Source organism: Panthera uncia, assembly GCF_023721935.1.
Source record: "Panthera uncia isolate 11264 chromosome E2 unlocalized genomic scaffold, Puncia_PCG_1.0 HiC_scaffold_19, whole genome shotgun sequence".
Classification (NCBI taxonomy): Eukaryota; Metazoa; Chordata; class Mammalia; order Carnivora; family Felidae; genus Panthera; species Panthera uncia.
Genome location: NW_026057588.1, coordinates 13,367,410 through 13,393,364, shown reverse-complemented (window position 1 = coordinate 13,393,364; position 25,955 = coordinate 13,367,410). Strand labels below are relative to the sequence as shown.

General features: G+C 53.6%; 2 protein-coding genes across 7 annotated transcripts; both read right to left on the bottom strand.

The window, feature by feature from the left end:
* Positions 1-5,064: 5,064 nt before the first annotated feature.
* On the bottom strand, positions 5,065-13,614 carry DYRK1B (dual specificity tyrosine phosphorylation regulated kinase 1B). Of its 6 annotated transcripts, XM_049620888.1 has the most exons (12): positions 12,690-13,614; positions 11,270-11,433; positions 10,116-10,235; positions 9,840-10,028; positions 9,528-9,675; positions 8,111-8,397; positions 7,250-7,396; positions 7,023-7,163; positions 6,680-6,715; positions 6,400-6,595; positions 5,900-6,006; positions 5,065-5,805 (listed from the first exon to the last, which is right to left on the bottom strand). In XM_049620888.1, the coding sequence occupies exons 1-12, from the start codon at positions 13,141-13,143 to the stop codon at positions 5,434-5,436; spliced, it is 2,361 nt and encodes a 786-aa protein (XP_049476845.1). In that variant the 5' UTR covers positions 13,144-13,614; the 3' UTR covers positions 5,065-5,433. The 6 variants fall into 6 exon arrangements, with proteins under 6 accessions (XP_049476845.1, XP_049476849.1, XP_049476847.1 ...); XM_049620892.1 differs by having other exon boundaries at positions 6,400-6,715; positions 11,843-13,614; XM_049620890.1 differs by having other exon boundaries at positions 6,400-6,715; positions 12,508-13,614.
* Positions 13,615-13,914: 300 nt separating this feature from the next.
* Positions 13,915-24,870, bottom strand: FBL (fibrillarin). The gene is made up of 9 exons (XM_049620893.1): positions 24,766-24,870; positions 19,023-19,175; positions 18,815-18,916; positions 18,632-18,726; positions 17,314-17,484; positions 16,463-16,595; positions 15,043-15,155; positions 14,129-14,274; positions 13,915-14,018 (listed from the first exon to the last, which is right to left on the bottom strand). The coding sequence occupies exons 1-9, from the start codon at positions 24,773-24,775 to the stop codon at positions 13,994-13,996; spliced, it is 948 nt and encodes a 315-aa protein (XP_049476850.1). The 5' UTR covers positions 24,776-24,870; the 3' UTR covers positions 13,915-13,993.
* Positions 24,871-25,955: the final 1,085 nt, after the last annotated feature.

Below are 25,955 nucleotides of genomic sequence, written 5' to 3'. Positions count from 1 at the left end.
ATGGCCTGGACCCTCATCCCCTTCCCGTCCACTGGTTCACTCTGGTCCAGTTCACTCTTTCCTGCTCCTCCAACACATCCCCGCATACCTGGGGCCTCTGAATTTGCTCTCTACTTTTACTTGGAATGTCCTTCCCAAAACACACGCACAGCTGGCTTCCTCCCTTTTGGCCAGGTCTCTCCTCCGTTAACATTTCCACAAACCTTATTTAGGCCCCCTCCCCTCCCCTCCCCCTGTTTGTCACTCTCCACCCCTCCTCTCCTCAACCCCCCTCCCCCCAACAATCTCCCAGGCTCTTATCCCCAACACTGATTTCCCGACCATCCACCTTCCCCAGGAGAATGGATGTTGCAACAAGGTCAGAGCTTGGGAGGACCTCGTTTACTACTATAACACCAGCACCTGAAACAGTGCCTGGAATGCAGTAGGTATTCAGTAGCTGATGAATCAAAAAATAAACGAATAAAACGCTAGAATCAGTTAGGATGCTGGTTCCAAGTAACGGAAAGCCAGTTCAACTTGGCGTAAATGAGAGCCAGGTTTACTGGTTTCCCTAATGACAAAGTCCAGAAGGAACCCACTTCAGGTGAAGCCTGATGCAGCACTTCAACAATATCACCAATGACCTGTCTGTCTCTCCACTAGAACTTCCAAGAAATTGGCTTCCTCCTGTGGTCCTAAGGTCACTGTCTACAATAATCTTGGCTGTATGCTTCATAGTAATTATCCCTGCCATATGCTGGGCGCTTGCTAAGTCAGACCCTGAGACGAATATTGTTATGATCTCCATTTTACAATGACAAAATTGAGCCTTGGAGAGATGAAGTCACTTACCTAAAATCATACCACTAGTAAATGGGTTAATAATGCTTATATCGTCTTACTATCCCTTCTTTAACGATTATGAACATTTTCATGCTAACGACTAATAGCTATCACAAACTCAGCACTTACTACATGCTAGATATCTTGCCAGTCCTCCATTAACTCCTCTGTGCCCTCAGTTCCTCATCTGTGTAACGGGAATAACAATTATTACCACACAGGGTGACTGTGAGGCTTACGTGAGCTAATATACAAAATGATAAGATATCAGGAAGCTTGTTTCAGTGAGCTATCGCTGAGTAACAAATCATCCCATAACACAGTGGCTTAAAATAGCAGCCATTTATTTGCTCATGATTCTGGAATTTGAGCAAAGCAGGGAGGGCAAGGTGAGTCTCCATTCTACTTGGTGTCAGATGGGAACTTGGCTAGAACATCCAAGATGGCATCACTCTTGTCTTGCACATCAGCTAAAACAGCGGAACAGCTGGGGGGTGGCTGGGCCTCTCTCTGTACACATCTCTCTCCAGTGGAGTAGCTGGACTTCTTTGTAAAGCAGCCCAGGGCCCAAGAAAGTGAAAGCAGTACTGCGGGCCTCTTGAGGCCCTCGACCAGCACAGCATCACTTCCACTGCACTCTACTGGTTAAGACAAATCATGGGCCAGCCTAGATTAGAGGGCAGAGAGACTCCACTTCTTGATGGGAGGAACAAAGATGTGTGGCCTTCGGTAGAGGAGGCTATTTTAATCTCAGGAGAGCAGCCTTTTCACAGGTCTCACTACTTCAATCTTTAACCCCCTTGTCAGTTCCCCCACACGACAGCCAGAGGGATCTTGTAACATACAGAACTGACGGCACCTCCTCTCACTGCTTAAAGTTCTTTGAGAGTCTCCATTACGCATGGGGTTAAGGACCCAACTCCTTACAGGGTCCACATTACCAGGCTTCTTGCTCCCCATCAGCCTCTGGGCTCCGACCACCACACACCCACACCCACACCCACACCCCTTTTAATGGAGTGCCTAATGCCTACACCTTCATCACTTCAATCCCACTTCCTAGGATCTAGATTAGAGTTCTGGCCAAGTGCTCTTATGGCACTTTCTGCATTTCTTTGTAATTTCATATCTGTGTGATTAGCTGACGATTTGAACCTCTACCCCTGACACTGTGAATTCTCGGGGAACAGGGAAACCGTTTTGTTCTCTGCTGTATTCCTGATGCTGAGCACAAAGCAGAAGCAAGATGAAATCCTTGCTGAATGTCTGAGACCTCAGAAAATTTTAAGGCAGTCCTCTGAAGTTCTGTGGAAGAGGGATGGGCAGAGTCCCTGTGACGCCGGGGTAAGGATCTACATTCTGAAATCACCCACTGACTCGTCCCTTCAATAAACTGTTACTGAGCCCCTACTATGTGCCAAGAGCTCTTCCAGATGTTAAAGATAAAATATGAAGTAGATAAAAGCCCCTGCCCTCATGAAGTTTATGGTCTGCTGTGGGTGCAGAGGAGAGACAGACAATAAACAAGATAAACTATACAGTGAGTCAAATAGTGATATGATTAATGCTACGGAACAGTTAAAGGGAAATTAATATATGAATGTTAGTAGTATAGTTCTAGAAGGGTGGCCAAAGAAGTTCTCAAGGAGGAGATGATATCTGAGTAAAAACTAAAGGAGATGAAGGTGAGCCTTGACATCTGGAGAAGAGTGTTCCAGGTAAAGAGAGGAAGTGCAAAGGCCCTGAGGCTAGTGTAGCTGGAGCAGAGTGAGCAGGGTAAAAGGACCAGGTGGAGAAGTAACAGGGACAGATCATGCAGGGATCAAGGGCCTTGCAAAGGCCATGGAAAGAACACTGGCATTTGCTGTGTGAGATAGCGCCACAGGAGGGTACTGAGCAAGAGAGAAATGTGACCTGATACAGGTATTCAGTGTCACCCTGCTGCATATAAGAAAGACTGTGGGGAGCACAGAGACCACTGAGGAGGCTGCCGTGATGGTCTAGGCAGGATATAGAGTGGACAGGACCAGGGTGACAAGAGTGGAGGTGGGAAGAAAGGATCAGGTTCTGAACACACTTTGAAGGAATTTGCTGATGGACCAGACACGAATATAAGACAATGAAGGAGGAGGCATTTACTGAGAATGTGGGAAGAACAGGTTTTGGTGAAAAGACCAGAGTTCAATTTGGTCAAGATACCTTGGTCTCCAGAGGACTACAGCTATCTTGAGAGAGGAGGTATCATGTGGGCAGTCAGCAGGTCAGGGAGAGGTTCTGGGCTGGACATTGAAATGTGGGATATACATTTCCACACTTATCCCAAATTCCTACATGACTGGATCCTGATGATGTCTCGAAGCTCATCTTGCACGTTGCTAAGTCAAAGGCGCACACATGCGCGAGCACACACACAATCTTGGGCCTTCCACTTGCTAACTATGTGATCTTGGTTAAATTACTTAACCTTCTCTGTGCTCAGCATCCTTGTTTGCAAAATGGAGATCATAATAGTCTCTGCCTCCTAGAACTGTCCATTAAAAATTTTTTTTTCTTATTAAGCATCTATAATATGCCAGATACTGTTCTACCTGCTGGAGATACCCCTTTCCCGCCCCTCTCTGCCTCCCCCTTCCACACAGCCTGTAAAGCCATACATTCTGTCAACTCAGCCTTCTGGACGTCTCTCCCACCAACATCCTTTCTCCCCTCCCAGCCAAGACTCCTGCCCTGGTTCATCCCCAACATCTCTTGCCTCGGAACGTGCCACAGCCACCACCCTGGGCTCCCAGACCCTAGTCTCGTTCCCATCAACCTGTTCCTAGATGGCAGCAAACTGGGCCATGCCCCTTCCCTTCTAGAAATCCTCTCGTGGCTCCTCGATGTCTTTAGGACAAAATCCAAGCTACCTAATCAGGCCAACAAAATCTTCCACGATCAAATTCATACAGAACTTTCAATTAGCTCTCCAACACCTCATCACCCGCAGTTCATATTCACACAACAGGCTGTTTCTCGTCGCTGCCTGTGCGCAAACCACCGCACCACCGCCACCCCAAACATCCGGTCTTCGGGTCTCAGCTCAAACAGCTCCTCCTCCTCCGGGAATGTTCCCTACCCGTGCCTCGTCTGGGGTCCCCTCAGCGTTCCACACTGCGCCCCCTCCCGAACACCCGCAGGTCCGTAACGGCGTCCACCCTTCTCTCCTACCGACCGGGGATTCCTGTGAGCTGGGCCAGACACCGCGGCTGGTGATGCTCTGTGCGATGGGGCCGCTTCAGGCCTCAGCGCCTCCCTCCTGCTCTGTGACCGCGGACGCCTAACCTGCTCAGTCTCGGGGAGCAGCACAGTGGCCCACCTTCCGCACGCCTGACAGAACTCAACACCGGCGAACAGCCTGACCAACGCCACCCAATCACGGCTTTTTCCTTCTCTACAGCCCGCCTCAAGCATCCGGGCCCCGTCCACCTCTGACTACCGATTGGCTGCCTGAGACTGGCCCTAACTCGTGAGCGAAAAGAATTCTGGTCTTTGTAGTCCCCTGACGAAAAGCGGCAAAAGGGATTGCAACGTATAACTCCATTTCCCAGGAAGCGCCGCGCCCCAATGGCGGGAGACGGTAGGTACCTTTGAATCAGGAGGCTCTTGACTGGCCGGTTGGGAGACTTAAGTTTCCAAATTGCTATGGAAACAGACCCACTTACCTGAAACCCCGGGAATATCTTTCTGCCAGAGAATCTCAAAATGCTTTGCTCCGTCACGGTTCCAAAGGGTAAGACCAGACATGGGGGTGGGGGTGGGGTAAAGTCTGTACTTTACACTGCCTGCCTGCCATTCCCCAGATGGCATGAATAAGGCCTGCTGCAAGCATTCGGCACCTACTAGATGCCTGCCTGGCATAAGGAGCCACTCCTGTGCAGACTCTGTGGAAGCCCTGGCTTATTAGGGCAGATCCTGATGTTTTCCAGAGACAGGCCACAGCTGGGCGTGTACTCGTTCAGGGTCTGTGTTTACCACGTTAAAGACAAACATGGGCTAGGATCCTATCCAGGATCTCTCGTCTAGGATTCCGTAGCCCCAGACTTCCTGCAGCCCCGTGTCTGCGCCAATAGCCATAACTTCCCCAGGGATGCATCCCTCATGACAGAGCTTTTCTGGCACCCCCTCCCAAACACCGTTCCCCACCACGCCTCTGAGGGCCAGGTGAGGGGAGCCGAGGCCTTGCAAACTCTCAGGCAGGCGTGTGAGAAAGCTCTTTACTGGGGGGTACAGCAAGGAGGAGCAAGGCCATCTCCCCCTACCTGCCCCCACCCCCTCCTAGGGCCCTAGGGTGAAGGGGGTCTCCCCCCGACACCGGACCACCACTGTCTTTGGTACAATAAATAGAAAACAAGGGGGGGGGGGAGAGGGGGCCAAGGGTCCAGTCCTTAGTGAGGAGGGTGCGCCTAAACCCCTCTCCTTGACCCCCTGCCCCAGGCCCCAATCAGTGCAGGCCTCACCCACCCCAGCTGGGTAGCAGCAATTCCAGTCAAGGGGAGAGATGAGGATGGGAGCCCAGGGCCCCCAGATGGGGGGTATGGCTTCAGGAGGGGCCCCAGGGAGGGGGCTGGGTCATGAGCTGGCTGCCGTGCTCTGGGGTACACCACGGAGGCCCAAGCGAGGCCCCAGAGTGGCAGGGTCATCAGGGGGTGGGAGGGGTGGACGACCTCCTGTCATCCGAGTCCGGAGGGCTGAGGCAGCCGGGTGCTGGGGGGCAGGCGCCGGGTGAGGTGGGGAGCAGTCCGGAGGGCCGCCCACCAGGCTCACATCCATCAGCTCCGGGGGTGGTGGTGAGGTTGGTGATGGGGGACGGCCAAGGCATCGGGGTTGAGGGGGTAACTGGGCCCCGGCCCCTGGCAGTGACGAGGCGGAGGCAGGGGCCTGATGTGTCTTGTGGGGCACATCACCCCCTGCCCAGGGGCGCAGCGGCTGGGAGGGTGGGACCTAAAGGAGCAGAGGAATAGTGGGTGATGGAGACCCAGGTCCTGAAGGCCAGATAACCCACTATCCACCTCCCAGGTCCCCAAGGCCCCAGTACCTGGGGGCTGTTCATCTCACAGTCAGTGATGGGGGGCCCGGGGCCCCCACAATATCGGTTGCTGTATCGGTAGGTCCGGTTGTCACTGGAGGAGCCGCTGGAGCCTCCTGGAAGTGCCAGGGGAGGAAATGAGGAGAAGCCTTAGGGTGAGGAGAGGTGGTGGCTGGGTTTTCGGGTGGCTGAGTCTGGCTGGCGACTCAGGCCCACGCCTGGGCTTTGGGATCAGAGCCTATCTGAAGGATGGGCCCAATTCTGAGATTAAGGATCAGAGCTCAGTTTTGGCTTTCAGAGTCAGAAGCAGTTTCAGAGGTGTGAGCCCAAGCGCAATTTCAGAGATCAGGTCACAGCCAGGCAGAGCTCTCTTGCCCCACCCGTTCCGGAGTCCAGGATCCCACAATTTCAAAGCTCTAGATGAAGGCCCAGTGGCAAGGTCCCCCAGGTCAGGCCAAACCCATGTTGCCCACCCTCCTGTTCCAGCCCACCTGGCACTGGGCACCCACCAGAGCTGGAGATGGAGCTGGCGGTGCTGGAGGAGGGGCAGGTATCAAGGGGTGCGGGCGAGGTGGAGGCACTGCTGCCTGCCGGGCCCGTGTTGGTGGCCTCATCAGCCGTGCGGCGGAAGAAGCCGTGCTGCAGAGCCCCCAGTGGGCTGATGCGGGCGGCGGGCTCATACTCCAGCATGCGCAGCACCAGGTCCTGGAAGCGGAGGTAGTCGGCGGGGCTGTGGCCCGGCTCCCCCGCCCGCCGGCCCCCGGGCCCGCCCGTCTGCACGCCCAGCACCTCCTGCAGCCGCCGTGTCCCGGGGCCCTGGTAATCCTGGCAGGGAGGGGGTGGGAGGGGGGGCAAGAGAGTGGCCGTCAGTGGGCAGGAGGGGCAGGGAGACACACACGGGGAAACAGAGGCACAAGAGAGAAAGTGAAAGGAGAGAAGCTAAGAAGAGTTGTGGGGTGGGTAGGAGAGACGGGGGAGGGGGGGTGGGCTGGGACGAAGGAGAGGACAGACAAGGGGGAGAGGAAGGAAGGGAAAGACACAAGGGAGAGGAAGCAGGGAGAGAGGAAGCCCCAAGTGTGAGAGAGTGAGGGGCCACCAGGGTGGGAGGAGCGGCGTGGGGCAGGGGCCGCACCTTCCTGAGTTCCTTTGTCCTTCGTAGGGTCCAGCCACCCCCAGGCAGCCGTTCAAAGTACTTGCGAGCCTTGGGTGCCTGGTCCAGCATGGGGGCTGGTGGGATGCCCAGCACCTCCACAATCCGGTTCATCTGGTCCACCTGTGGAGCAGTCAGGTGGGCAGTCAGGGTCATCAGGCCAACCAGGCCTCTGTCCCCTCCAGCACACCCCCTCCTCGGGAGCACACCTCATTGGAGCCACTGAAGAGGGGCTCTCCAGTGTGCATCTCCACCAGGATGCAGCCCAGGGACCACATATCAATGGCCAGGTCGTAGGGTGTGCCCAGAAGCACCTCAGGCGACCGATAGAAGCGGCTCTGGATGTACTGGTAGATCTGGGGGGCGGAGCAGGGAAGAAGGCAGCAGTCAGAGGTCCCAGCCTCCCCTAGTGGTGCCATGGCCATACCCCAAGCTGAGACAAGCTTCCTTTCACCAAAACCGGGGACGGAGGTTCCAAACTTGGATGTTACCAGCACCCCTGCTTTCCAGGAGCCACTACCATCATCTTATTCACCAGCCTCAGAAGTCTCTGCTGACCTAGTCTCACCCTGATCTCCATCCCAAAGCCTGACCCTGGTCATCAGAGACTGGCAGTCTGCAAGCCCAGGCCCTTCCCACCCCCGCAATCCAGACCCTTTCCAAGTCATCTCAAATGTCTGCTCACATGAAGCTGCAAAACTAAAGCACCCGTCCCCTCTGAAGGGCACAGGGCAAACAACTTAGCAAAGCATCACTCCAAGCTCAAAGCCAACCCAACTTCACTCTACCCACATCTGGCAGCCTCAACACTGGCGCTGCCTCCTCAGGCCTCACGCTTCCTTTCCTACTGGGAACTACATCCTGTGGCACTTTTACCACCCCCCCGCCCACTCCGTACAGCCAACACCTCATCTCGATACTACCCTTCAGGCACCCGCCAGGCCACTTCAGGCTGGGCCCTGCAACCCCATCCCCAGCCTAGCTCCGCCCCTCGGGCTCCAGCCACCGGTGCCCCCGCCCCTGCCACACCCACGCCGCGAGCCCCGCCCCCGGGCCGTGCCGCGCCGCACCCGCTGGCCAAGCTGGCAGGAGCTGCCGAAGTCCACGATCTTGATGGCGCTACGCTTGGGATTGCAGAGCAGGATGTTCTCGGGCTTGAGGTCGCAGTGAATGATGCTGAGCTCAGGCGTGGCCAGGAAGAGCAGCGCTGTGCAGAGCTGCTGCGCCAGCTTCCGCGTCAGGTTCAACGAGACTCCGCGGAAGTGCGTGTTGCGCAGGAGGTCGTACAGGTTGTAGGAAAGCAGCTCGAACACCAGGCACAGGTGGTTCCGAAACATGAAGTGCCGCTTCAGGTGCACTGCGGGGAAGGAGGCAGAAATGGGCCGCTGGTGAAGCGGAGCCTCAGAGAGGGCCAGTGGCAGCCGGGGACACACAGTAATAGGGAGAGAGGCCACAAGCAGATCTGACTCTGCCGTGTGAGCACCGGACAGATAGTGGTGTGCCCACGGAGGCAGCTGCTGGTCAGGGTGTTTCCATTCGGTCTGTAACTTGATTCACGTCAAGAAAAATATTTTCTTGGGGCGCCTGGGTGGCGCAGTCGGTTAAGCGTCCGACTTCAGCCAGGTCACGATCTCGCGGTCCGTGAGTTCGAGCCCCGCGTCAGGCTCTGGGCTGATGGCTCGGAGCCTGGAGCCTGTTTCCGATTCTGTGTCTCCCTCTCTCTCTGCCCCTCCCCCATTCATGCTCTGTCTCTCTCTGTCCCAAAAATAAATAAAAAACGTTGAAAAAAAAATTTTTTTTAAAAATAAAAAAAATAAAAAAATAAAAAAAAGAAAAATATTTTCTTGATTAAGAGAAGTTCATTTTTTTCAAGTCTCTCTCCAACTTCCTGATAAATGAAAGAGAACGTTTCTCTTTGGTGCTGATGGGTCTTTAATACCCTTCGCCATGTCCTTAATTTTGTAACATTGTTTTAGTCTCAGTTCTGTTTATTTTTGTGGCAGAGGACACTCGCTTTCCATTTACTGTAACCATATGTATTTCAAGAAACACACTCTCTAATCTACTCTTGCTTTTTCTAAGAGGAATCAGTGTGGGAAAGAGGAAAAAGACTGACACAGACGTCAGGAGTAAAGGCCCTGGAGTCTACTGCCTGGTGACATTATAGCTCCACTGAGTACAAACTCGGTGGCCTTTGGCAAGTGATAGCGCCCGAATACTTCCTTTTCTACTCCCAAGCTGTGGGCCATGATGCCCCTTCCCCCCAGGGCTGTGGTCATACGGAAACCAGTTGATTCAACGTGTGCTTGCAACAAGCCTGACCCTTAGTGAGCACCCAATAAATTCTGGTCAGCACTATGCTGGGAATAGGTCAGAAATCATGAAGGCGGCAAGAGAATCACTGATGTCAGGGAATTACAGACCAGAGCCTGCCCTGAAGACACTAGCCCCATCCTGTACCAGGTGTATGGCTGCCCCAGGCCTCACCTATGTAGTACTTCATCTCTGTGTCGTGCTGGTTCATCAGCTCTAGCAGCCGCAGCTCAATCTGGGCCTGGTTCAGGAAGGCCTTTTTGTTCTTGATGATCTTGATGGCCACCAGCTCCTGGGTCTGATGATCATAGGCTTTCACCACCTGCCAGGGCAGGACATGTCACAAAGTGAGGAATGGGGGTGGGGGATGGGGAGGAGGGGATGGGAAGGGGGATGGGGGACAGAACAAAGCACCACTTTTCTGTGGGTCAATACCAGTGGGTGCCCATGCCCCCCAATCCCTAGGTCAGGGTGTGTGTCCCACACCTGGCCGAAGGAGCCTTTGCCAATGAGTGAGTCAATCTCGTAGCGCTCCAGCCAGCGCTCGCCACTGCGCACAATGTAGTCGTGGTTGTCATCGTCATAACCATGGTTCAGGACCTTTTTCTCCTTCTTGGTGCTCGAGTCCTGAGGTGGCGCCTGCTGGGCCCGCCGCTTCTTCTTCGCATAGTATACCTGCCCAGCCGGCCAGCAGATAAGGACTGCTGAGTGACCTGTGCTGGCAGCCAGGACCCCTCAGCACCCAGCCGGGCCCCCGCCCACCTCATTGATGTGCTTGTAGGTCTTGATGAGGTCCACGGAGAGCTTGCGCAGCGGGGCTGAGGTCGCATCCCGAAAGGCCAAGGGCAGCCTCCGTGGCAACAGCCGCACATCAGGCAATACCTGCAGGGCAGGGCGAGGGGTGGGCACTGAGGACAGGCGTGCACTTCTGACCTCCAGAGGGAGAGCTGTATGGGTGGCTGGGTCATCATGGTTACACACGCACATAGTTACTCGGTCATCATGTGACAACCCCACTAGGATAGAAATTCTCCAAGGGCAGAGACTCTCTGGTTCTTGCTGCATTTCCAGTGCCTGGAGCAGGACCTGGCACATAGCGGACAGTCATTAGAGATTTGCCGAGTGAATGAATGGGGAACTGTTTACCCCTCACCTTCCATCCCACACCTTTACTCCTTTCCGAACCTCAGTGGGAGAGATCAGACAGAAAACGTGGGCTCTGCCCTTTGCGGTCCTTCGCCGAGAGACCCTCCATTCTGGGTGTCCCATCTTGAGGGCTCCCTTCTTTCTTACCCTTGTCCCGTTGAGTCTTCTCATCCCTCACCCCCAACTCTGCACCATTTTTCCCAGTGTTTCAGGATCCAGCACCTTGATCTTCTACTCTGTCCCACTTTAAGCTCTACATTTCAGAGCCTCAAACAGTCTCTACCCCTGAATGTCTTTACTCTGCACCCTAAGGTGCTGCTGGCTCCAGGATCCTTTGGGTTCAACCTTCACCCACTTTCACCCCACCTCCCTCCCCCATCTTTCACTCTGGAACTTTTTTCCTTAGTGAACATTCATTGAGTGTTTTCGACGTGCCAGGCACTGTTCTCAGCATTTTATGTGCATTTCATTAACTTGTTTAATTCTCACAACAACCCTGTGAGGTAGGTATCATTACTCGCTCCATTTTACAGAATTCTAGAAAACTGAAGCAGGGAGAACCTAAGTAATTTAACCACCGTGTCAGGATTTGAACCCAGGCTCTCTAAACAGATTCTGCCAGCAACTCCTCTATTATTTTCCACTCCAGATGGACCCTTCATGCCCCAAGGAAACTGTTTTGGGCAACCAAACTATCTTTCACCCCCCAGACCCTTCTGTCCCCAGCCTCCCCCTACCCCAGGCAGGTAAGGAGCCAGCTGAAAGCATACCTGCGTGTGCTCCTGGGGCCCTGGGAAGCCAGAGAAGGGACCATGGCCTGGTGGGACGGCCATGGTGGGCTCAGAGGGCCGCAGGGGAGCGAGGCCTGGAGCGGGAGCCCGGCCGGGGGGCGCCTTCTCGCATCCTGCACCTCGGCTGCCACCGCCGCTGAGACCTGAGAGCAGGCAGGAGGCAGGGGAACAACATGGAACAAGGGGATGTATGGGACAGCACGAAGCAGGAAAGAGGCAGACATCAGAAAGAAGGCAGGGCACAGGGAGAGGAGAAAAAGAGCAACAGGTGGTAATGAGAAGGGACAGAGAGAAGCGGTGGGGGTGGGAGCACAGCGGAGTCCCTCAACAGATGATTACCAAATAAATGAAGTAGGTGGCACAAAGAGGGGAACATGTGAACGGGAATGATTGCAATCCAGGCAGGGATATAGACCATGACAAGAAAGAACAGAAAGACACCAATAATTGGGGGGAGGAAAAGAAAAAGATAGAAACCACAGACAGTATAGAGAGTAGGATTCACTGTTCGCTTCCCATTTCTACTTATGGCCCTCCCCGATGCCCCCTCACACAAGATCTTGCCCTCCTGCAGTCTTCCCTGATCATCAGGATCTCCTCGTATCACAGCAAGGTCCCTCCACTTCAAGATCTACCCTTCCCGGTAGATCCCTCAATCCAGAGAGCTCTAGGATCCCCCCAAACCACATGAGACAACTCTGGGCCCCCTCCAAACCCACGACAGAGTCCTCTGCAGGCCCCTAAAACCACATCAGGGTCCTGGGGACCACACCAAGATTAACCTGTTATATAGGATTATCTCCATACAACAGAGTCCCACCCCATGGCATTCCCATCCACCAGCCCCCACCCCCCAGGGGACCCACCCCATATCATGCCAAGACCTCTTCCCTATAACATTTCCTCCCACACCAGGGACCACTGCTCCAGGTAGTTGCTCCCGTGGCACATCGGGGCTCTTCTCCGTATTACTTCATGGTCCCCCTCAGAAGCAAGGCTCACTTTCCCTGATGGGAGCAAGGAGGCTTCTCTTCCCTCGCCCTTCTCTCCCCTACACTGGATCTTCCCCTCCTCCTCCCATCCAAGATTTCTACCAGGGCCCTTTCTCCAGTTACTCTTCTCTACACCAGGGTCAATACACAACTGTGCCAATTCCTAGAAGGCCCCCAGAACCAAATTCCCCAAATATCACATAGAGTTCTCCCCTCACAGAGTACCTGTCACACCAAAATCCTCTCCCCACAGGCCTTCTCCCATGGCACTCCCTTTCTTCTATGCCAAGCCTTGCCACTCCACGATCCCTCCTCTCTCTTGGAGCTCCCCCGCCCCTCGCCCGAAACAACCTCTTCCCCGGGGCCCTCCCACGGCAGGACCTTCTCTCCAAGCACCCACCCCCTACCCGGGTCAGGGCTGGCGCGGGGCCCACGGGGGGCTGGGGCGCGGTGGGGCCCCCAGTGGGGTGGGCGAGCAGCCAGCATGGCGGCGGCGGTGGCAGAGAGGAGACGGCCGCCTGTCCCGGCCCGGCCGGCCCGGCAAGCCCCGCGGCGGGGAGGGCAAGCGGGACAGGCGGCCCGGTGGGTGACAACAGCAGCAGCCGCCGCCGCCGGGGGTGGGGAGAGGAGGGAACGAGGGTCAGCCCGGGGCACGCGGGGGAAGGGGAAAGCAGGTGGACGGGGGAGGGGTGGGTTAACCCTCGCCCCGCCGGCCCCGCCCCGCGCAGCCACCCGCCCCTGGGGACCCAGGCGTCCCGCCCCCCACCCTGGAGGCCCGCCCCGGTCGGCGGAGCCCCGGCGGGCGGGGCCGGCTGAGCAGAGCTTGGCAGTCCGCACCTGCCATGGCAACAACCGTGCCATTGGCCGCTGCTGCCAAGAGCTCAGCCAATCGCAGTCCAGAACAGCTGTTGCTAGGCGACGACGATGCAGCCGGAGGAGTCGAGCCCAAACAAAGGGCGGGAGCGGGGCCCCGCTACCCCCTCCCAGCCTCACTCCCAAGACTGCTCCCTCGGGCTCGGCCCCTTCCAAGAATCCGACTATGAATAGCCAGGCACGGCCTGCACCTGCCCGCCGCCCCCCTGCCCTCCTCCCTCGGCCTCGTGCTAAGTCTCGCGGCGACGCGGGCAGGGCGGGTCCGTACTGCTCCCTCCCCGCGAGCTCGTGCTACCCCACCTGTAGCCGCGTTGTTACCTGAGGGCGCGGGCAAGGGGACTCAAGCTGCTCGGGAAGCCCGAGCTCAGACCTGCCCACTGGCTGAAAGTATCCGGCGGACGCGGCGAGCCAGGGCCCCGATTACCCAGTAATGCAACCAGCAAAATGGCGACCACAACAAACCGGCCCCCACCTCCCGCCTCGGGCTCCGCCCCCACCCCCCCTATTCGCTTCACCCACGTGACCCAAGGTAACACTCCGCGCCTGCGCGCAGCGGAGCTTACGGGTAGACGCGCACAGTAAGCTACCAACCCCGCCCAAACGCCGAAACCCGGGTTGCGACTGCGCAAAAGGCAGCCAAGAAAGGAACATGCGCACGTGTGACCGGATGAGCTCGTCCACCCCCACCACCGCGCCAGTTGACCAAGGGAGCACGCGCTCTGTTGAATGGAGGTCGCTGAGCAATCAGCAGACGGGAGCAATGGATGAGTCTTTTAATAGAAAAACACACGTGTAACAGTAGCAACACAATCTCTCGCAATCCAGATGGCGCTGGGCTTCAGTTCTTCACCTTGGGAGGTGGCCTGTGAGAGGAAGGAGAGAGGGGATTCAGAGCCTGTCACCATTTTCCGGCACTCCTACCAAGGGCTAAGGCGCAGGGCTGTCTTGGTGGCTTCCAGGGCCCCCTGCTCACCTGTACACGCCCACCACCACAGCGTGGTCTCTTTCGTAAGGCTCTAAGGTCAACTGTTCCTGGGGCTTCATGTTCTCCTGCTGCATCTTTTTCACTTCGGAGGCAAACACGGCCTCAGCAGAGGCTGTGGAGTCAATGCAGTTGGCCTGCAGAAGAGAGAACTTGGAAGTCTGCAGCAAGGCTTTGGGCTTCTTTTTTTTTCTTTTGCTCTTTAAACCACAGGTATTTGTTTTTTATTGGAAACTCAGTGAAACTCAGGTTTTGGGAGTGGAGGGAAAAGACTTCATCACAGAAATTTTCTTCAAGTTGGTTTGGATTTACAACAGAAGACTTTAACAGAGACCTATTTATCTAAAAGCTAGTGTTTAAATTTTATACCCAGGGTTGTTTTTGTTTTATTTTCTCTTTCTTCAACAATAGTAATGCTGAGAATACAAAAACAAATGTAACAAAAGGCCAACAAATGGTGAATCTGGCTGAGGATCTTTATTTTAAAATACAACGTTTTTGAAAACGCACCGAACATTTACCTAAAACTTATTTTCTACCATGCTGTTCTAAACACTTCATATATATTGATAAATTTAATCCTTACAGACAACACTGAAAGAGATATGACTAATGAAGAAACAGGTACCCAGGTTAGGTAACTTGCTCAAAGTCACAGAGCAAGCTGGAATTCAAACTCAAATGGTCAGACTCCACAATTATTCACTTGACCAGTACCTTCTATTGCCAAACGCAAAGCCTTTTCGTTTTGCAGACATTTTTCATCATGTGCTATACGACTGGGGCAGGGATAGAGCTGGCTGGATGAGGCATCCGAGAATGGAGGCCTCCTCGTTTTGACTGACTGCTTGGCAGTTACAGAGAAGACACGACCACCCCACCTTAGATTCCACCAAGCCCTGTACCTTAATGGAAATCACAAAGTGTCCTCCATTACGAAGGAAGGTGTGGGCATTCAGGGCTACAATCCGGGTCTGGTCTGGCTGGGCCACATCGGCAAAGATCACATCCACCATCGCTAGGGAGAAAGAAGTGGCAGTTACAAATTGGATGTTAGATCTTCTCGGCTCCTCCCATGAGGCCTGTGCCCTGTTACCAGCAGGTTCCTGGCAGTCTTCCCTGCTTCCAGTCTCACATCCCCGCCACTGATCTCCCTCCCTCTGCAGTACCCCCAGGATGGGTCCAAGAAACCCAGTCACACCATCTATTCATTCCTCTTGTAAGTCATGATTGCCACCTACTCTGTGGCCAGCCCCGGGCCGGGTGTGGGGGACACAGAGATGAGTCAGACCCAGACCTGGTCCTCGAGATGCTCCCAGGTCTTGGGATGGGGGGTAAACAGACACTCGTCAAAAAGGCAAGTAAAGGGGCGCCTGGGTGGCTCAGTCAGTTAAGCGTCTGACTGGCCTAGGTCATGATCTCACAAATTCTGAGTTTGAGCCCCACGTTGGGCTCTGTGCTGACAGCTTGGAGCCTGGAGCCTGCTGCAGATTCTGTGTCTCCCTCTCTCTCTCTGCCCCTCCCCTGCTCATGCTTTCTGTCTTTCGAAAATAAATAAATGCTAAAAAAATTCATTTAAATAAAAGGCAAGTAAAGGAAAGCACTTACAGGCCAGAGTCCCTGCAGGATTGTCTAAATCAATCAATCAATCAATCAATAAATAAGGTGCAGGACAAAGGGTATTGTATGAATGCATGGGGGGAAAAAAAACTCCAGAAAAAACCGGCGAAATGCAGTTTTGTGTGGGGTTTTTTTTTTTTTTTTTGCAAAGTCTTATTTTTAAGCTGGTATGATTAGAAAAAAAAAAAAGAGGGTATAATGAAAACTGACTTTTTGAAATTGGGAAAAGCAGCTTTTTAAATTGCTCCTATAAGTTACCTCTGAGGGTTGTTTATAAGGAGTTCCAGTTTTACATCATGCTTCCCAATTTTTTTTTTTAAAACAAAGTAATATTCACAACGGCCCTCTCAGCCAAGGCCACACTCAGGTTGTGCTTTCTGGGTTATGATCTCACCAGAAAACGAGGAGGATGGGGGCCTTTATACATAAGCCAGGGGCAGCGTGAAAAGTACCATGTTCTGGAGGGAGGCAGGAAGTATGGGGGTGCCTAGGGAGAGGCGCAGGAGATCGAAGGAGGTTGGCCCTTCAGGCCTGCCAAACACCCAAATTCCACAACTTCACCTGCCTCCCCCTCCCCTCCCCCCCCTTCATTCCTGCAGACTCAGGAGGCCTGCTCATTCACTGTGCTTCCACTCAGATCGGGATTCTGGCCACCTTTCCCAGGAAACCTGGAGTGGCCTGGACTACACAATCCTGGACCCCTACCTATGAGCATGCGGTATTTGTGTGGGTGCCGAGCATCTTCAATAACAGGAATAATGTTGGTCCTCTTCTTGGCCAAGTTAATGAGGTCACGGCCAGAGCGGTGGGAGAACTCAACTGCATAGACTAGACCGTCCTACAATAAATCAAAAAATAGAAACACTGATACTGGTTCTTAGATGGAACACCCACTATGGGCCCAAACACTGCATGTGGCCATGCAAATCCCCATATCAAAACCCTACCATTTAACAACTATTGTTATGTCCATCTTACAGATGAATAAAGTGAGAGCCAGAGACATGAAGTCACCGGCCAACAGTGATTCAATCCTGCTTTGCTCGATTCAATCCCGCTTTGCTCATCTGAGAGCCGAGTCCCTCAATACGGCCTTAAAACGAAGAAGCTAGGGCACTGAGATGAAGTCTTAACAGCTAAGAACACTTACAATGGGCCAGGCACCGCTCTGTTATTTTACAGGAATTTACTCGTTTATCTTCACAGTAACCCTATTTTCCAGAGGGATAAACGGAGGCTCAGACAGGTTAAGTTATTAACTGCTGAAAGCCACCTCACTGTTAAATGCCACGCCAGAGCAGGGGGTTTTTAACCACTAAATTATACAGCTCCTTTCCCTCCAGGCTAAGAACTCAGGAGTGAGGCTGAACAAGGCTTTGGAGACCAGGCGTTCAAGCTGCTCCTTCCACCCACAGGCACTTTGAAGACGGAGGGCCTAGCCCCAAGCTACACGGTACAGGGAGGCAGCCAAGGCCACTGCCTCCAGGCTGGCAGGGGCAGCCTCTCCCTTCCTTCCACCTCATCACCAGCCTTTACTCACCCCTCCATCCACTCACCGGGCCTACGATGTCAGACACGTGGGAGACAGTGGTGCCGGACGCAGCCCCGAGGTAGAGCACCTTGGCCCCTGGCTTGATGTGGATCTGGTCCACGCCGCCCAGGATTGCTGCTGCCAGCTTGGAGCGGAAGGGGTTCCAGGCACGGTACTCGATTTTGTCATCTCCCTCCTGGGCCGGGAGAGATGGGGATGGAAGTCAGTGCTGGGCTCTTGTGCTAGACCCCACTGCCCTCATCCCCAGGGCCCCAGGCGCTCATTCATTGTTCAAGAAATGAACACAGGTGGAAACCTGGGTGGCTCAGTCAGTTAAACATCTGACTTGGGCTCAGGTCATGATCTTACGGTTCCTGAGTTCAAGCCCCACATCGGGCAAGCACAAGCCCTGCTTCTCTCTCTCTCTCAAGAGAGAAGAGAGAGAGAAATGAACACAGGTACACATCAATGACCACAACACATGCAGGACCTGCCCACTCATGGAGGTTACTGATTCAGGTAGAAGGGGCAGGGACAGACGATCAACACAGAGATAAGATCATACGAGACAACAGCAGGACCTGTGCGATCAATCAACAACCATTCACTGTGCCGGCACGCCCAGTGTGCCAGACTCTACGCCAGGCATCGGGGATGCACAGAGAATGAGACAAAGACCCTTGTCCTCAAGGACTAAGTATGCACAGAACTAACACATATGGTACAGGAACCAGTGACAGGTGCTAAGGTGAAAAGATCAAGCCAGGAGAGAGGACATGAAGTATGGGGTGTGGGCTAAGGAGCAGGTGAAAACGAGAAAGGGTGGCCAGGGAAGAGCCCAGGAGACATTTGCAGTAGACCCTGAGGGAGGCAGGGACTGTGCAACTTGTCTGGAGAAGTGCATTCTAGGCAGCAGGAGAGGACACAGAAAGGCCCTGAGCAGGAGTGGGCCTGGCCATTAAGAAAATGGGATAACAGGACAGAGGGTGGGCAGTGAGGACTGCTTCTGACAGACTGGGTGGTGCAAGGTGGCAATGTGAGAAAGACAAGGTGACATCCGACCAGAGACACTGGGGGTGAAAGGAACCAGCCACACACACAACTGGGGGATGAGCAAGGAGGTCCGTGTGGCTGGAAGATGCGAGGTGAGGGAGTAGGGAGGGGGAGCTGGATTGCACACAGTCCTCTGGGCCACACTGAGGACCTGGGACTTTGACCTGAAGGCCACAGGGATCGGACTCGGGTATTAAGATGACCCTCTGGCTGGCCTGCACAGGATGCACAGTGGGGCGGGAGGGAGACCAGACGGCTGGCTACCCCATCAGCTAGGGCCCTGGTCTCACCGAAATGGAGACTCTCTTCTCTCCATAAACTGACTCTCCAGGGACCAGATTCTTGGTGACAAGCGCATCTTCCTTTCCTCGACAAATGAAGACACCTAAGTGAGGGGACCAGTGCAGGGTGAAGACTCTGGGCTGCACCCCACCGCACCCCACCCTCAGCAGCTCCCCGCCTTCCTCACTCACCTTCATGCCGATGGGGTTCGACCATCACATTCTTCCCCGACTGGTTTCCTCTTTTTCCTCCCCGGCCACGACCCCGGTTGCCACCAGACTGGAACCCTCCACCTACAAGGCAGAGATGCAGTGACACAGGGACATCCCATCTCTTCCTTCCTGAGCCCCAAGCCCAGGCACTGCCTCCAGACTGCATCCCCCCTACAAGGTCACTCACCACCTCGTCCTCCTCCTCCTCCTCCTCGGCCACGGCCCCTGAAGCCTCCACCACGACCTCTGCCCCCACCAAAGCCTCCTCGACCTCCACCACGTCCACCACGGTCACCAAAGCCTCCTCGGCCACCGAAGCCGCCCCCACGGGGGCTGAAACCTGTCGTGGCAACAGAAACAGGAATCAGGGCAACGAAGTTTGAGATGTTATTATTCCTATATCTGGTAATTCCACTGGAGGGTGTCCACAAATATCCACAGTAGCCAAAAAATCGGGCCCAACCCAGATGTCCATCGGCAGAATGGGCAAATAAAACAGGGGCACATTCATAATCAACAATGACGGGATCTACAGTTACACACAACAGATGGATTATGAAAATCTTAGGGTCATAATGTTAAGTGAAAAAGCAAGTTGAAGAAAACCACACCCAACATAGTATCTTTTATAAAGTTCAGCAACAATTAAAATTAAACAATGCCATGCCGTGTTGATATATGTGGTAATCCACGCCCCATGCCCCCTCCCCCCACCAAAATAGAGGCCAAGGGGATAAATGCAAAACTCATACAATACTGAGTATCGAAAGGGAGAAAAATTACAGGGTGCGGGTAGTGGAGATGTAGGTTACTGTTAACATCCTGCTTTTCTCCGTTGGGTAGCAGATTGGCAGGATCCATTGTATTTTCCCTTCCTTCCTTCCTTCCTCCCTCCCAACCTCCCTCCCTTCCTTCCTTAAAGCGGGCTCTGCGCTGCCAGCAGTGAGCCCGATGCAGGGCTCGAACTCACGAACCATGGGATCACGACCTGAGCCGAAGTCAGACACTTAACCGACTAAGTCACTAGGTGCTCTTCCATTCTATTTTCAGTATTAGTCTGGAGAAGCGCAAATACCCGCCTGTGCGCATGCACCGTGGCAGCAAGGTCCCTCAGACCTTGGAAACATTTCCATGCCCTCCCTCGTCTCTCCCAAACAGAGGGGAGGTTGGCATGATGTATCCTTTCTGCTATCTGACCCCCCTGCTTGCAAACTTGCAGAAGTCCCTCCCAGCTCAGGGGGAAAAAAAACAAAGAGAAAAACTCTTGAATTGTCCTTTATGGATGGGCGACAGTGCCTAAGCAGTGTAGGGCTTGTGGACGTCATGCAAAGTCAGGAGGAAAAAAAAAGAGATTCAGAGAGGCTTTATTTTCACGAGCTCAGGTCAGGGCAAACTCGTTCCCTTCACTGAGCACAAAACGACGGCAGAGGCGGACGGAATTCGGGTACTAACAGATTCAGTATTTTCCTGTGGCGGTTCCCTAAGCTCTGCCGTACTTTCAGCCAATCACACAAGTTATAAAATAGTGCGAAAATTAGTGATGCTTTAAAAAATAATCTCACTTGATATAAAACTGTTCAGTAGTAAGCTTGCTAGGGTTTTGGGAAAGGCACACCATATTCACCTCTATGAAAGCTTCATGCCTCGTAATGGCGTTAAAGATGAAAACGCAGAACTTTTCAGCGCCATTCCTGATTGAAGTGTTAAAAATGGACAGTTTCAGAACTCCCCAGACATGACTCAGAGGTGCCTACCTTTCCTCCCTCTACTCCTGCAGTCTCCTGTCCACATGGCAGCTAGCGACTGATGTTTTTCAAACTGCAAATTGGATCTCTTCATGCCCCTGCCCAAATCCCTTCAACGGTTTTCCATCCCATTGAAAATGAAACCCAGGGGCACCTGGGTGGCTCAGTCAGTTAAGTGTCCGACTTCGGTTCAGGTCATGATCTTGCAGTTTGCTAGTTTGAGCCCAGCATCGGGCTCACTGCTGGCAGCGCAGAGCCCACTTTGGACCCTGTCTCCCCCTCTCTCTACCCCTCCCCCACTCTCTCAAAAATAAATAAACATGGAAGGAAGGAAGGAAGGAAGGGAGGAAGGAAGGGAAAAAATACAATGGATCCTGCCAATCTGCTACCCAACCGAGAAAAGCAGGATGTTAACAGTAACCTACATCAACCCCATGTCAGGCTGTGCTGACAGCTCAGAGCCTTGAGCCTGCTTCGGATTCCGTGTCTGTCTCTCTCTGCCCCTCCCCTGCTTGTGCTCTCTTTTTCTCTCAAAAGCAAAAATAAACATTGAAAAAAAGAAAAGAAAAAAAAAAAAAGGAAAATGAAACCCAAATTCCTTTCTCTGGCTTCCAAAGCCCCAGATCAGTGGGCCTCACCTTTGGCTAATCCCTGGGACTTAGAGTGATTCTGATTAGTTGTCCAGTGTAGGGGCCTGACCATAGGGCTTTTTAAAGTTCCTCAGGGGGCGCCTGGGTGGCTCAGTCGGTTGAGTATCGACTTCGGCTCAGGTCATGATCTCGCAGTTTGTGAGTTCGAGCCCCGCATCGGGCTCTGTGCTGACAGCTCAGAGCCTGGAGCCTGCTTCGGATTCTGTGTCCCCCTCTCTCTCCACCTCACCCCTGCTTGTGCTCTGTCTCTCTCTGTCTTTCAAAAATGAATAAACATTAAAAAAATTTAAAAAATAAATAAATAAATAAAGTTCCTCAGGAGATTCTAAACGTGCAGCCCAAACTAAGAACCGCCGTCACCAGGCTCCGGCCTCTGCTGACTTTTCTGACCTCACTCTTTCTATGCTGGGCCTCACGCTCTTCCTCCTCATGCTCGTCCTCCAGCTTCTAAATCTTTAACATTTGCTGTTCCCACTTCCTGGCTCCTGCAGACATTTGCTGGGCTCACCCACTTCTTCACTGCACTCGAGTCTCTGGTGAAACATTCCTTCCTCAGAAGGGTCTTTGGGCTCCCTACCCTGACCTGGCTTTCTTGTTCTTCCTGGCAATTATCATACGTGGCAGTTTTTACGTTATTACTGCCTGACTCCTGCACCAGAATCAAGGCCAAAAGGAACGGGGATGTTTTAACTGTTTCGGTCACACTGCACCCCCCAGCACCGTGCACACACTTGGCACAAAGTGTTGCGGGCTTGGTAAGCATTTAATCAACTGTCTGGTCTGCTGAAGACTCCTAAACCCCCAGGTTCTGCCTCCAGGAAAAAGCACCCTCTCCGTTCATTCAGGAAGCGGGTGATGACATGGTGACCAGAGTGCCCTGGTCCCCTCCCCTCAAGCAGTTCGTGTATCCCCTACAGGGCGATGGCCATGCCATTCACGGCCCTAGAGAGTAGGGAAGGTTCATGGGGATCTCGAAAACCTCATCTTTAAGACGGAGATACAGCTGTAACACAGTGCCCGCCTCGCAGAGCTGTAAAGAATAAGCAAATGGCTTAATATACACAAATCGCTTCTCTCAATACACAGCCTGGCACACAGTTTGAGTATTCAGTGAGGGGACAGTGAGTCCCCCTTCCTCCTACTTAGGGGAGAAACCACCAGGCCTAAGAGACTCAACCCAGGCCTGATGGAACTGAGACCTGAGAAGTGTGGGCATGGCATGGGGTGCAGTGGGCAGGAGTCTCAAAACCTAGCCTAATCCATTTCAGCTCCAGGAGCCCAGAGAAATGTACTAGAGTACCGGTTCCTCGGGAAAACACACGTTCACACACACTTTCCCAGAAGTTTGGGGGGGAGGGGGGAAGGTCCAACGGACCCCAAGTTTAAAACCTGCTCTCCTCTCCTCCCACAACCTTCCCCCATCTCAAAACCGGACACTCCATCCTTCCAGTTACACATGCCCAAAGCCTTAGTTATCCTTTTTTTTTTTTAACGTTTGTTTATTTTTGAGACAGAGAGAGACAGAGCATGAATGGGGGAGGGGCAGAGAGAGAGGGAGACACAGAACTGGAAGCAGGCTCCAGGCTCTGAGCCATCAGCCCAGAGCCCTACGCGGGGCTCGAACTCACGGTCCGTGAGATCGTGACCTGAGCTGAAGTCGGACGCTCAACTGACTGAGCCACCCAGGCGCCCCATCAAAGCCTTAGTTATCCTTGACCCCTCTCTTAGACCCACATACAAGCTGCTGGCTCCATCTTCAAAACAGATTTCCAAACTGTGACAATTTGTCAGGCTACCACCCTGGGCCACACCCCATCATCTCCTACTAGATCACGGCAACAGACTTCCCACTGATGTGCCTGCTTCCACTTCTGCTATCCTGACGTCCTTCACACACAGAAGCCAGAAGCTGATCCTTTTAAAGCTGTGTAACAGACTGCATCCCGTCCCTGCTCAAAATCCCCCAAAGGATTCTTCTCTCAATCAGACTCAAATCCTTAGTGAAGGGCCTACTCTAGACAACTTCGGCAACTTGAAATCCTAACACAATGAGGGAAGGGTTGGGAGGAAGGTGTATCGGATCACAGGGTCAGAGGTACACAGCCCAGCAGCCTCCACACCATTTCATCAGGAGATCCCCAAATGCTGAAGAAAAGGGGAGCTTGGGAGGGGGCATGGATCCACAAACCCTCCCCCCTCCCACCAGATGACCCCATCTCTCCACACATGGAATAAAGAAAAAAAAAAAAAAAACACACACACACAAAAAAACGAGGAAAACCTGCACTAGGAAATACCTTCTGGGTCACAGTGGAAGATTCCCCTAAACTCTAGTGGAGCAATTGGGGGGAGGGGCACAGCCTGATTTAAGAAGATCTGAGACACCAGGGAGAGGAACCTTTGTTCCTCTTGAGAAGAAACATAAAGATAACAATGAGAGGCAATACTATTATGTCAAGCACTGTGCTATTTTTCCTCAGCTTTACTGGGATGTAATTGACATACAACATCGTGTGAGGTTACCATGTACAACCTGTTGATCTGTACACTTAGCACTGCAAATGATTACTGCAGTATGCTAGTTTTCTCTTAACACGATCTTGCTAAATTATAACTGGGCGCCATTTTACTGATGAGATAACCGACTCAGAGAGGTAAAGCCACTTGCCCAAGGCCACACAGTAGCTTCAGAAGCAAAGAACTGAATTAAATTGACACCTTTCTGCTGTCAAAGCCAGCACTCCTCAATCTGCCACGAGGGAAGGAGGGGTGGGTTCATCAGAGTCTCGGGGAAAATCAAATGAATAAAATCACTCCTCTCCTGTGACTATCTCTCCCCCGCCACCCCACACGAATCGTATCTTGGGCTTGTGAAAGTTCTCACCGCGGATTATTCTGATCACTCAAACCTCAGGGATCCGCCCCCTCGGGAGAGTAGAGAGCGGGAAAGTGGGACAGAGAAGGCCACAAACTATCAAGCCGGGAGTCCTCATTCACCACGGCCCTCTCGGAGAAGCCAGGCTGGGGGCTAAGGGGACGATCGTTGCGGCGGGGATACGGAAGGCTAAGGGGGTTGGTTTTCCCCGAGCCCAAATCGGGACTCTCCACTTCTGAACCAAGACATTATCCCCAAATCTCAAGGCCAGAGATCCAAGACACCAGATGCCTGGATCCAGACTCTGGATCAGCACCCCCGACTGCCACCCCCTGTCCAATTCCCAAGACCCCTAATGATGGCCTCAGTGAGATGAATCTTAGTTCAGGAACCCCCATTTCAGGCCCAGGACCCTCGACTCACGACCGTGACCTCCGAAGCCAGTCACACATCTCCAGACCAGGAACCCGACCCCCCGGCTCAGCGTCGGTCACAAGGCTGAACCAAGACCCCCTCGCCACAGAAGACCGGAACTAGGATCCCCCTCCCCACAAGAGACCGGATCCCCTGCCCCTAGGCCCCGCCCCTCCGATTCCGGTCTGGCCCCTCGATTCGTGCCGGCTCCAGTCCCAGACCCCGGACCCCACACCCGGCCTGCACCTGGCTTCATGGAGAGAGTTCAGCTCGGCGGGTCAGGACTCTGGAGCGTCCCAGACTACACGAGTCTGCTGCTTTCGCACGTGGAAAGGAACGCATGCGCGGCGACGTACGGCGTGTGACGCAGCCTCGCAGCCCCGCCCCTCGGAGCCCCAGCCGGGGCCGGGGCCGGGGCGCGCGCTGTGGGCGGGGCTTCGCCAGCCTCTCAGGGCCCCGCCTTGTCGGTGGCTTAACGCGCTGCTTGTTGAGAGATCGCTTCCTTGAATGCGCTTCTTGCTTCTTCTTAACCCACCCCACCTCCAATCCCGTAATCAGGGCTCACCCCAGGCTTTGCCCTCTGTCCCTCTTCTCTATTTCCAATTAACTCCCTAAGGATCCCTCTACACCCAAAAGCCTTCCCTGACCTATATCCACCCCTAAGAACAGGGACCATACTGGGCTCCCGTTCATGCACTGGTAAAAGCATTTAGGCACTGTTGTAGGCACTGAATACAGCAATGAACAAGACATACAAATCCCCACCCTCCTGGAGTTCATCTCCTAGTGGGAGTTATTAGAAGGCAGTAAGTGCTTTGGAGAAAATAACAGAAGGGAAGGAAAATAGAACTGTGGGGGGGGGGGGCGGTGACATTTCTTAATCAGTGGTCAAGGAATGCATCAGGTGATTTGAGCAAAGAGCTTAAAGGTGAGGAGTGAGGCATGCACCTACGTGGGGGGAAAAGAATTCTAGGTAGAGAGGATTATAGGTGCAAAGGCCCTGAGGCAGGAAGGGCATGGAGGGTTGGAGACGCAGAGAGGGGTGTGATTGGGGCAGAGTTAGCAGGGAGAGTGGAAGGAGAGGAGAGCAGGGAGGTAACATGGGAAGTTGCGCTGGGCCTTCTGTGCCATGACGAGGACTTTGCCCTTTACTCGGAGTGACATGGAGCTATGGAAGTTTCCTGAACTGAGAAGGGATGTGATCTGACAGGGGATCACAGTGCATGTGGGAAACAGTGTGGAAGTAGCCATGAGAGCAGGAAGACCAAGGAGGGGCCTAAGGCAGTGGATCAGGCAGCAGATGAGGATAGACGACGTCAGGGTGCAGGCAGAGGAAGGAGTGAGGAGTGAGCAGAGTCTACGTAAGCGTGGGGGAATTTTGTGCTTTGTAATTTAATGATGTTAATATTCATCCCGCAAAGCCAAACAAGTGCTAC